This window comes from Limulus polyphemus, unplaced genomic scaffold, assembly GCF_000517525.1.
Source record: "Limulus polyphemus unplaced genomic scaffold, Limulus_polyphemus-2.1.2 Scaffold3628, whole genome shotgun sequence".
Classification (NCBI taxonomy): domain Eukaryota; kingdom Metazoa; phylum Arthropoda; class Merostomata; order Xiphosura; family Limulidae; genus Limulus; species Limulus polyphemus.
The window spans coordinates 59,830-72,731 of record NW_013669238.1 but is presented as its reverse complement, the minus strand read 5'-3'; the positions used below and the strand labels follow the sequence as shown (position 1 = coordinate 72,731).

Below are 12,902 nucleotides of genomic sequence, written 5' to 3'. Positions count from 1 at the left end.
TCTCCAATGGGTCAAGAGATGAGAAAGCTATGAGCTAAAAGTTTGTACTTGAAAAAACAAACAAAAACTCACAGCTGTTCTGTGAGCCGCTATGCCGCGACTAAAAAAACAAAAACAAACACAGAGCCGTTCTACGAGCTACTCAGCTGCGGCTAAAAAGGTAAAAGTACCTGCAAAAGTCTTAAAACTTAAAACTGAGTCTCTACACATACAGTAAAATCAAATAACTTTAGTCGTTTTATAATAAAAACAGATGAAACATGAAATAAAACTCATCAATTTCGAAAATGTCTTTGAAAAAAGGACAAAGGCTGAATATAGAAAGATTAGTCTCATATGAGGATAATTAATGGATTACCGAATTCCATTAATCTCCCAACTCTCTTGGAGTGCAAGGTTTTGGTAAATACACCACGGTTCATGGGTGACATTGTTGAATAACAAATAATTGGCTAATTAAGAGACCAAGTAGACGATGGACAATAATTTAAAAAATGGGTGGTCATAGAGTGATTTCAATGGAAAGGTTTTTCTACAACTAGGTTGTTGTATACATATAATATATATGGCAAAATGTTCTGACTTTCACCTTTAAAATTGAGCTACATATCATTCATCCATGACAACTATAAACTGCTATTGCTATTTACAGTATATTTCTGTTTTACCAAACAATGGGTCACTGATAACTGATGTTCAATAATAGTTTCATTTTGATTATACTGTCCTGTTTTGTTTAAAATCATTTGCACACACTTTCTAAATATATACTAGAAAATTTTCAGTATATTCATATTTTTGCATATAATAATGTATAAATTAAAAAAAAAATGCAAATTTGCTTTTTTCCCCGAAGAAAAGGTCAAATCTTGCAATATATGCATTTAAAGAATTACTAGAATACTAACAGCATGTTTTGTTTCTCAAAAGTATAAAGATTGTTCCAGGATATCGCCTTATATGTGCACACAAAAAAATACACTTTGTGTACAGAGAATGCTAGTTAGTGATGATTTTGTTTATTCATTCTGACATTCTTTGATACATTTAACAGCAATACATTTCATGTTCAGTTCTAATTGCCTATATACTATGTTCGCTTTTTTTTCTTTTTAATGTTTATCAACAATAATAAAGATAGATATATTTTCTTTAGTCTTTGAGTTTTGTAATTTTTCAACTGGTTACTTGATATATTTTTGTTTTTTGCCAGTCAGTTGAAAAAAGAAATTCAACTCATGCCTCTATCCACTCAATGTTACAATTAAAGAAAATGATTTTAGTATGGTGGTAGATAGGTAAGAATGGATATTGATTTATTATAATGTGTTTGTAGTATTTTCTGGTAAAAACTGATTTTCCATTAACCATCATATCGTTATATTGCTTCTAACTGCAGATTCACATAGGAAATAAGAAGAATAATTCTGAATTTGATAACTGCAGTTTCTAGTGTGAATTAAGTAACAAGATTGAATAAAGTTAGTGAAAACTAACACAATATTTATTATTAAACAAATAAAAATGGAGTGTGTGTGCTTACAGAGATAAAACTGCATGCAAACTAAATAAATGAAACATTATTAAAATTTGTATATCACTACAGATTTAAAAACATATAACATACCTGCATATTACACGCTCATAGGAGAGCGAGTATGATAATTCTGTATATGGAAGGATTGATTAATTTCTCTTTAAACTTACCTTCTTTCAAGAAAAGAAGGGTTAGAGATGATCTTACAGAAGATAACAAAATTAATATAAAATATCCATGCTCCATTGCATGGTTCAAAGTCCCCCTCTTTTCGAATTATTTTTCTTTCTTTTTTTTTATTGTATTGTGCACTCTATTCCAGTTACTAAACCTTTGACCCTTGTTTTGTTTTCTGGCTATAATTCAAAATGTAAGATACCCGGCAATCTTAAAAAATAAAACAGCAACAATTGTATTAATCTAATGTTATTTTATGCCACATTTTATTTATTGAATTTTACTAGAACAAACTTTACATATAAGTTATATGTATTAAATTAGCAAGACAGACAATTTAGAAATGTTATATGCAAAACTATCCCTCTAGCGGATATTTCGAGAATTCAATGTTTAGATGCTGCCAATACGATGGTATTGTATGAGCTTTTTATTTTTAACCTAGAAGGCCTTTGAAACTTTTTTATAAAGGTAAGACTGAAATTGAAGGTAGAATACTATTGTGTATACACAATTTTTTGACAGTTGACGAACTAACAAACTTTACTGAGTAACGTAATAACATAGTGTATTACTATTAACTTAAAATTAAAGTAAGTGGACAGCAAAGGAAATGCCCTAGGCTGGCTCATATTAATGCTAATAATATAGTAGTATTAATTATTATTATTAGTTATAAATGGTAGTACTACTAATAGGCAACATGATCGTTATTAACTTAAATATTAGTGAAATGCTGCCAAAATTTATATTTTTGTCCAAGGCATATGCCACCCAGCTTTCATTGTTTCACTTTCAATATTTTTTAGCATAAAGTTTTCTCGCTGTGTTTGCTCGACAGTCCTTCCTTACAGTTTACACTGCCCCTCTCTCCTCACACTTTTAACAAAGTGGCATTTGGTTCGTACTACGAATCCTAGTCTTGCTATTCTCAAAATTAAATTATAAATACGAAAAACAATGATGCATCAATACTGTCATTGTGTGAATTCCATTAATAACCTTAAACTCCTCAATAAGATTCTTTTTAACTCTTTTTTTTTTTCATAAGAAAATTTCAGAGATCTTAACCTTTCCACATTTGACAGCCTCTCCTGTTTCCATCCCAGATACAAACTATAATGTGTAATTTAAGGACAACGGAGTATGGTGGTCTATCTGGGCTGTGTAAGCCCACTAAACTATTTAAAAAATACAAGCCACTTATTTTCAGTATTTATGAAGCCTTCCCATAAAATTACTACATCCACAACATCTAAAGGCAACCATTTCCAAAGGTTAACCACCCTTTGAGAATAATAAAATTATTTTAACTGAAAATGAATCCTACCCTGCCAAAATTTGTATTTGTGTTACAAAGTCTTACCATTCTCTCAATTAAATATGAAAAAAGATGATACATCCACACTATCAATTCCCGTAATATTTAAAAATACCTCAATGAGACATCTTAACTTTTTTTTAAATTTGTCCTTGTATGACAACCTTTCTATCCTAGGTATCACCCTAGTGCTAGTAACCCTCCTCTGAACCCTTTCCAATAATTTAGTGTCTTTCCTAAGGTAAGGAGCTCAAGTCTGAACACAATATTTCAAATGAGGCCTAACAAGTACAAGGAAATTACAATTTCTTTTGACTTATGTTCAGTATTTCTATATAGATATAACCAAAAGTCCTATTCATATAAAATTTAACCTATGATAATCCAAATAAATTATGTTGCTTTTATAATAATTAAAAGCTGTCTGCCATTTATTTTGCCCATTATCCATGTGGGAAATTCAACAAACAAGCAATTTATTTGCCCAACTCACCAAATATTGTAAATCATTTTGTAAAGCAACAGAATCTTTCTCACAGCAAGCAACACCCAAGACCTTAAGAAATTTATTGATCATTCCTTTGTCTGTGTCATATTGATGTAAATTAAAATGAGTAAAGGTCCTAACTAAACTCTTAGGTATGCCTTTGGTGACATTAATTCAACTTGTTTAAACTCCATTTATAACAACTCTCTGCATTCTACCTTCCAGAAACATTTTATCCAATAAACCAACTTATCCACCACATATATTGTTCGTTTCTAACAAGTGTTTTATATGCTTTCTGAAAATCAAAATACTCAGTCTACACCCTTAACTTCAGCTACTTAAACAGCAGCCACTTTAATGAATGTCAAAAGATTAGTAAGGCAATATTTTTCCCAAGTGACTACCCAAAACAGTTTTAAACATTGTTTAAATAATTTACAACAAATATTTTATCAAACTTTTAAAAACTTTTCCAACACAGATGTAAGGCTAACAGGCCTATAATTACATGAACAATTTTTCTTATCACCTTCTTTAAAAAGATGAGTAACATTAGCAAATTTCCTATCTTTTGGCACCTGTACACTATTCATGAATTTGCAAGAAATAGTAATAAGTGGTTCACATATCCAGTCCTTAACCCCCTTTAAAACTCTGGGGAAATGTCTAGTCCAGGAGAATTATCATTCTTTTAACATCCTGATTTTTTCTTAAGGTCAGAATTAATTTGATTGTCTTATTTGATCTTGTTTCCATCTAGTCAGTGACAGGGCTGCTGCCCAGGGAACCCAAGGCAAATGGGTACCCCAAAAAGTATAAGCTAGGATACTGTATGTAAAGAGTGTTGTTGAAAAAGGACGAATAATTTGATAGGAAATGAGTATTTAAAAAATGTTTCTTTTAAGGTGGGAGTGCTACTTGAAATTTTATTATGGTTATGAATAAATAATTTTTTTTTTCAGGCAAGATTTATGTTGTTAAAATAGGATTAACAATTAAAAATGTACATATACAAAAGAAATGGAATGTAATTATAAATATTCACACATCTGTAGACTAAGATGTATATTTAATCATGAAGTAACAAGTTTATAACAAAAATAATATGCATGAGGGGGCCCCATATTATTCACTGTCCCAGGGCCACTGCATCTAGCAACTGTTTAGGATGAGGGATACTGCTTAAATATTCATTTGTAAAAATTTAAGAAGAATTAAAATCTAGAAACCTAGCCATCTCAAGCAACATAAATGAGCATTCCTGTGTCATCCCTCAAAGGCCCTAACATTTTGCTTTTAACGTATTTATAGAAATCCTTCCTAATTCATACATTTTCAAGCAACCTTTTTTTCATGTACAATTTTTGATTTCCTAATGTCCTGTTTGACCACTTCTCTTGGTTGTCTATAATCTTCTCTCTCCTGTCACAGAAGTAAATTTAAAGTTTGTCAATTTTGTAATGCTTTTCTTTAAATGTATCTCTTATGCTCTTTGTAATCCAACCTGGTTTTGTACTTGCAGCCACCCTTTTTTTTTCTTTAACGATCATGTCTATTTTGCACCAAAAAAATACAGTATTCCAAGTGACAACTATCTAGTGATTTGTATAGAAAAGGAATGCCTGTTTTTGACTTGTAGTCAGTATGTACTATTAGCAACATAGCTGTCTTGATTGACTTATCTACCACATCTAAGTTAAACCATCTGTATTAAATGTGTGATCAAAGTTATGATAACCATTGCACTTAATTTAGTTAAAGGTAATTTACCAATTGTTTGTCCAACTGATTATGCCCTCCCCATATCAGTATCATACCATTGACCCTTGAGGCTCTCCACTAGTAACAAGGGTCTATCAGTTTGACGAGACTTCATTAGTAACAAATGTTTGCTGCTTTTTTCCCATCCAACCACCCTGTAATCCCATTATCTAGTCTTTACATAACTCCTACTGATGTGATTTACTTAGCTAATCTTTTGTGTGGCACCTAATCAAAAGCTTATGGAAAATCTAAGTACACCAAGTCCACAGTCTTTCCTTTGTCAGTACAACAAGTAACGTCCTCAAGAAAAAGGTAACAGATAAGTTAGGCAAGATTCCCCTTTGGTGAATCCATGTTTACTTTCTTTTATGATAATATATTTATCTAAATTATTATGCAAAGCTTCTTTTATCAGACTTAAGAATGTTTTCTGCTATGCAAGTAAGATTAACTAGCATGTAATTTCTCTCACAACTCTTAATATGTCCTTTAAAAATATAAATAACATAAGCAACCCTTCAGTTCTCAGGCACCACTGTCTCTTGATCTACAAAAGTGAAAAAGAAACACTAGGATTTGCTAAGTCTTGTGTTAAAAAAGATAATAGTTCTGATTAAATTTTTGTTCTAAACAAAATATCTTACATATACTCAAGACTACTATTGAAACTTTCAGCTAACCATTTCATAACTTTAATTAGAATATTGTTCCATCTACTTTGTGAGTCTCTTTTTATTTTAGCTAAACTAAAATATTTTAATGATTTTGTTTATCCACGTTCTTTTATGGTTTTTTTAATACATATTTTTACTGAAACTAAACTTGTGTAAAATATTATAACTTTTCAGGTTTTATTTCATGTTTAGTTCCATTGTATGGAATGTCTCTGAATATGGTTGGTCAGACCATTAGCCCAAGAAGTGACCCAAGTTATGCACCATTCTTTGTGGAATACTCCTTGATGACTGAGTAGTAAGTTTTTGTTTTTATTATTTTGTTTAATTAAACTACAACTGCTTCTTTAACATGGTTTAGACAGTTCATTAAACTTCTGGATATCTTGATTTGTATAAAGAATTAATCTGATATTTCCTTTGTTAACTTGATGAGTTGAAGTGGATGTTGAGAAGATTCAAGAACGTTTATAAATGATTCACCAAGATTTTTCCATAATCAGTTTTAATGTTAATTCATATACTTTGCTGTTGTTTGAGTCCTCTGTTTATTGATGCTAAGCTTAAGATTAATTCATAAACTATTATTTCTCATATGAATCAAATGTTTTTGTCTGAAAGAACTGGGTTGCAAGTGTTCAATGGTATATAACATGAAGTTTGTCCTTGTGTGCTGCTACATTAATAATTTTGTTGCTATTACCAATTATATTTTCAAACACATTGTAATCTCTGTCAGTATTTCCCTAGATTTGAAACCCCATGTTTTTACAAACTGTGGTATGTGGTAATTGCTGTAGCTTCTGCAGTGAAAATATGTTTTAACCATTCACTATCCAACCATATTTCACTCCTCTTTCAAATAAACCTCATCCTTAAGCCCACAAAGCCAGAGTTGTGATTTTTAAGATAAGTACTGATTTTAAAGATGATGCAGTAATCAGTATCCTATTCAGTGAAGTGAGAAGAATCAAAAGATGTATTATTTATTGAGATAAAAAGTTAATCTACTAGTTGCTTTTAGTAAGATAATTATATTTTCAGACTATCTGTTCATTAAATTGAGTTAGTAAGTAAAGAAATTCTATATATCTGATAAAGAATGTTTTGTATTAATATATATATCAATAAACGTCAATATGTGTGCGTATATCTGTTCCTTATACATTTTCACATTTCTTGATCAATCAGCACCAATCTTGACACAGTGATAAAGAATGACATGAGGAAGGTCATGGGGGAGGGGGGCTGGACCCCCACATCTAATTTTAGAGAAACTACCTATTTTGTATATTCCCCAGCATTAGAAGGAACTATGTAACCACTATTGTTACTATTTTAAAAAACAGTATGTCTTTCTTTTCAGTATTGGTACCTTTATGTATTTTTATTGTACTTTTAATTCTATTATTTTAAGGAGGAAAAAAAAGGCACAGTTTCCTATCCTTTGTTAGAAGTGAGTTTTTATTTCACTCATCCAATGAATGGGTAATCCAGCTAGTATACACACACCTGAAAAAACATGTAGGTGGTTGAAATATCAAAAGTAAACACCAGTTTCATGAGATTGTGTGCATTTCAAAATAATTCAACCAGTGTATATTAAAAATATTATCCAAGTTGTGATGTAATAATATTCATGTAACTTTTCCCCTATCCCACAGTGTGATGCTTCAGAGACAAAGGTTACCTGGAGTGTATGTGGTTCCATCAGCTGGTTCACCTCTGAGTAAGTTAACCTCTTCCTAAGTTTCAAACATTTGAATACAAATACAGTGTATTATTTTCTCACTTTTAAAACACACTAACAATTTTTTGGTTTTTAAGAATTTTTTATACAATAAAAGTAAACTAGGTAACTGTTGTATCAGAGCAACTTCTTTGAGATTATTGTGATAAAATCATCACTTCTTATTCCATAAGTTACTACAAATATAAAATACTATTTCAAAGCTGCTACAGAAATCTAAAAGCTTTATAAAATACATCATTGCTTTACACATAGTTTGTTATGTGATCATCAGTGAGTATTTATAGGATAGTTACAGTTAAACAGTATTAGTATGCATACTTAGCTATTCACAAAAAGGAAACTAATAATGAAAATATCTTTAGGACTCATCTTACATTTTGATTATAAAATTGTACATATATTTATAACCATGAAAATGGAAAGAATTCTGCATTATAGTATTTAAAACATAGAAAACTTAATTTGTTACATGAACATAAAATTTAAGGACAACAAGGGACCTGTTAGTCCTTTCAGGCCATCCTGTCCACTAAACTAAGCTTTAAGTAAAGCTACAACCTATTATTTAAAATCTTAGCAAACCTTCCCTTAAACTCCATTAAATTTACTGCATCCACCACATCTGAAGACAACCAATTCCAAAGGTTAATTGCTGTATCAGAAAAATAAAACTGCCATAGGTAAAGATACTCCAACCCAGTGGCATAGTGTGGAAAAATGCCCTCAGGGCAAGATTTCAAAGTGCCGTCGCTTAAGGACTTGTGTGCTGAAATAAAATAACTTTATTACAAATCTAATACAGCATATTTGCATTTAAATAGTTACACTTTTGTTTTCTACCTTTCTACATGATCATTGTCCTACCAGACCTGAAGTTATTGTTGTGACGGTGTGGTTCACATCTTCCTACCCTTCAATGAGGCAAACTTCTCTGTCACAGCTTTGAAGCTAATTGACTCGGCTAGTTCATGCTCAATGGAGAGGATGGCTAGATTATTGAGCCTAGATTGGCTCATTGTGGATCTGAAATAGGTCTTAATCAGTTTCAGTTTGGAGAAGCTTTTCTCACATGTTTCAATACTCACACCCATGGTGAGAAATGTCCTCAATATGATGAGAAGGTTAGGGAAAGATTCTTCAAATCCCCACTTTACAACATATTCAAAGATTTCATATACCTTCCAGTCGACTGTTTCCTTCCCATTGGTTTCCTCATACATTTTGATGTGTCAACAAAGATGATGAATCTCCCTCTGTAGTTCGCTGGAGATGATATTGTACATCTCTGTGAGATGGTGGATTTTTGTGGCAATGTTGCTGTCATTGGATGGGTCTATCAGGTTAATGAGTGACATGAGAAACCCAAACTTAATGTTTATGCCACTCATCTAATGGCCGTGTTGGGCCATTTCCTCATAAAGCTGATCCAGGATTTCATACTGCTCTCATTTCATCTTGTCTTCTAATAAGAGATCTTGTCTTCTTCTGGCATTCTTTTCTTCCTCTATATCCTCTGATTCCCATTCGCTTGCAAAAATTGGCAGCCTTGGTTTTTGCCTCTTCTATGATGTTATCCCGATTATTTTGGGGCTCTAATTTGGCAGCAGAGGCATCTAGCCATAGCCAAGCCATTTGAAAGATTTTTTCATTTCATTAATCTGAGTTATCATCAGTTTCCAAAAGAATAGGTATATGGTGAAAATGTAGGTCATCATATTATTCAACAAAATAGCTGTATCTGATCATGTGTCTTGTGCCTCAGTGTTACTATTACAAAGCTCCTCCAGGGCTTCAAATATTTTGCAAAGGTGGGACCATGCAGCATCAATTGCATCTTACTTGGAGCTCCATTGAGTCTCACAAACTTGCTTCTCCATCTTCCTTGAGACGAACTGCTTAAAGATTTTCCACCAGTGAGTTCAGACAGAGAAAAACTTGTAAAGTTGCTTGATTGTCCCTAAGAAAGTCACGGTGTTCACTATAGTTGCAGTAGAGTGAACCCCAGCCAAATTAAGGTAATAGTTGGTACAGAAAATGAAGACAATCTTTGGATTGCTGTCAGTGATTTTCCATTGAACACCACTGTTAACCCTGGCCATTGTAGTGGCATTGTCTTACCCCTGATCAAGGAGGTTCATAAGGTCAAGGCTGTCATCTTGCAACTTGCTAACAAATTGTTTTGTTAAAGTGTCAGCCGTCTTGCCTTTCAGCTGCATGAAGTCAAGAGAGGGCTCTCATGTGAGATATGGACATGTCTTAGAATCAGAGACATCTGACAATGTGTGTGATTAATCTGGAGTACTATCCAAGATGGTGGCATATTATTTTGCAGTTTGACCTCTTTGATGATGTTCGACTTGACCTGGCTATCCAAAAGTTGTATAAATTTATTTTGAATGGTGGGTGAGAAGTACGTGACTGTAGGATGGGGAACAGCTTGAATGTTCATCAAATGCTCTCTCAGTACCAGATTGTATTTTCCTAACAGTTGCATCAGTACAAGGAAATTCCCCAATTTATTAGTCATTTCAGGTGAGAAACTCTCTATGCCCTCAAATAGCGACTTTGCCATGACCGGTACATAGTATTGTCAAGAATATGTTTGAGCATGGCATGCCACTTTGCCTTCAACCTGAAATTGGATGTCATGATCTATTGTTGCTTCTTGTTCTAAGTGAATACACATCTCTTTCCACGTTATGGATGCTCTCTCATGACCTGGACTTTGTTCATGATCAGATACTCAAGGGTTTAATGTCCTCCACTTGTTAAATCCCTCCTTCTTGGCAAAGGAGCTACTACAAGGGTTGAAAAAGCAGCAGCAAAAGCATTAGAGGCTGCCCAATGAAGGTGAATAGAGCAACCAATGGCATAAATTTTTATCCATTCTTTAGCTTTTTGAAAAAAACCACTCCCCAGACAGACGATTCTCCTGATTTTTGAGAAAAGGCTCATCTCTGTTCTGAATACCCAGAGGGCCTTTCATCACCAGATGCATTCTTGTATGTTGAGAAATAGGGTGTAGCCACACTGTAATCTGGTTTAGGTAGATCAGTAGATCGATGAAGCTCAGGCAGTTCATTTGCTTCAATGGTCTCCTGCTTTGATGCAACCCGTCTTTCTTGTTCTTGAATTTTAGGTAAGGTCTCCTCAGTCTCTGGTTTATGATTGAATTTCTTTCTTTTGTAAGGCAACTATGCCTTTCTGGTTCTCTTGATCTCGAGCCTGGTGAAGGCGCTTGTAGATGGCCCTGTTTAGATGTGGTGTAAGCAGCTTGCTCATGGTAAAAATGGTTCATCTGAAAAAAGTAAAGACAAGGGGTGGCCACGACAGAAAATGTTCTAATTCATTCCGTTATCACAAACTCTTTTCTCCCTCTCCACTAACATACTTCCTCCCTAATTCCTTCCTTTGCATTTATAAATATATAAAGATATTATAAAGCTATGCAAAATAACCTAATCTACTTTGTAGTTGAAATAGCAACTAACTGAGACATTAGATGAAGGTGTCCTGACCCCCAATCAGGATTGTGTACCAAGCCACGTGTAACTCACGTCTCACATTCTGAATCTGATGTCTCAAGTAAGCTATATTGGTTATCTACAGTTCATTATATTTTCTTTATATTATGGAGTATAAATTCTTACATTGTATAACATGATGTTCTTGTAATGATATAAATTATCTGTAATATAGCTAAAATATGAATAAAATGTACACAGAGTAGGGGATGCAAAATAATACTTGTAAGACAGTGAGAAACTCCCATGGTCTACTCATAAAAAATAGCAATTCACATACCTGTTTATTATATTTTCTTTATTATGAAGCAGAAACTCTTGCTCTGTATATTTTGATGTTATTGGGCATATAACTTACCTATATTATGGTCAAAATACAGGTATGGGAATGCGTGGCTAGCATGGGTGATAAGTGCAAGCAAATGAATGTTTACCAACGTTGTTGACAGATGACAGCGTGTACAGGGTTTTGTGGCCCATTTCCCAGCAGTTTGGTCCACAGAAATTCTGATACTAGAAGGATAAATGTTTTAGTGCTTGTGGCTGAACTGGGATTTTTACATCTAATAGTACTAATTCTACAGTCATATTTTCATGATTATAGCATCAAAAGGGTTAAGTAACTGTTGTTGGAAACTAGTTTATCGCTTCCAAAAAAGTAGCCCCATTTACCCACCTATCACTACGCCACTGCTCCTACCCTGCCGAAGTTTATATTTGTGTCCTCTAATCCATCCGTTCTCAACAATTAAGTACAAAAAAATATGATGTGTCAATCAATTTTTTAAATTCCTCTCTAACTCTTCTTTCAAAATAAAAAAATTTGTTAATCTTAACCTGTCCATGATAACCTTTTTATCCCAGGTATCACCCTAGTAATTCTCCTCTGAACCCATTCCAACAATTCAACATCTTTCCTAACTAGAGACCTATATAATGAAATTGTAATTTCTTTACAGTCCTAGTCCTACCATTCTCACAATTAAGTATGAAACAAAATAATGTGCCCCTCGACATGGATTCCTGTATGTGGTGAGAAGGTTCTGTATTTACAGTTACTTTCTCTGGGATCTAAACATCCACCCACGTGTCTGCCGTGCGTGGCGACCCGTGAAGGGAAGAAGAGGATCCCGGTGGTTGAGTGGTGTCTGGGGCACTGCAACACACCACTTTGGCCTTGAATTCCTGTAGATGGGTGGCCTTGGGGTAGCCCCCATAGGGTCAATCGGCTGGTCCACTGGGGCTAGGGTCAGTGGGCACTGAATCTCTCTCTTTAATTATGGATCCCCCATTCCAAATAAAAAAATTTTAAAAATCTGCTTATTGGTAAACGACCATGCCTAGAAGACTCTGAACAGCAGTCTCCATCACACAGTACACCTGTACCTTGCTTTTTAATCATGCATTCACTATCAGATAAATCTTTAGGGCAAATGTCTCCTTTTTTTATTCAGAAGGGCTTAGAGGGGCTTGCTGGCTCTCCAAAGTCAGTTAAGAAGCTACGTTATGGAGACATCTTAGTAGAAACTTCCCATCCTAAGCATAGTGAACTTCTCTTGAATTCAAAGGCCATTGGGGATATACCCATTGAGGTTACTCCCCAGCTTCCTTGAATTCCTCACGCGGTAGTTATCGTTGAGAGGGATTTGAAATCTATCCCCG

At 33.7% G+C, this 12,902-nt stretch overlaps 1 protein-coding gene across 2 annotated transcripts in view; it reads left to right on the top strand.

Annotated features, from left to right (window-relative positions):
* Positions 1-2,090: 2,090 nt before the first annotated feature.
* Positions 2,091-12,902, top strand: part of LOC106469714 (AKT-interacting protein-like) — a 52,178-nt gene continuing 41,366 nt past the window's right edge. Inside the window, exons 1-3 of one of the 2 annotated variants that reach the window (XM_013930226.2) lie at positions 2,091-2,185; positions 6,156-6,261; positions 7,628-7,692. In XM_013930226.2, the coding sequence (XP_013785680.1) occupies positions 6,170-6,261; positions 7,628-7,692 (157 nt within the window). In that variant the 5' untranslated portion in view covers positions 2,091-2,185; positions 6,156-6,169. Of the gene's footprint in view, positions 2,186-6,137; positions 6,262-7,627; positions 7,693-12,902 lie in introns of both variants that reach the window. The other variant, XM_013930227.2, reaches the window with a different exon arrangement.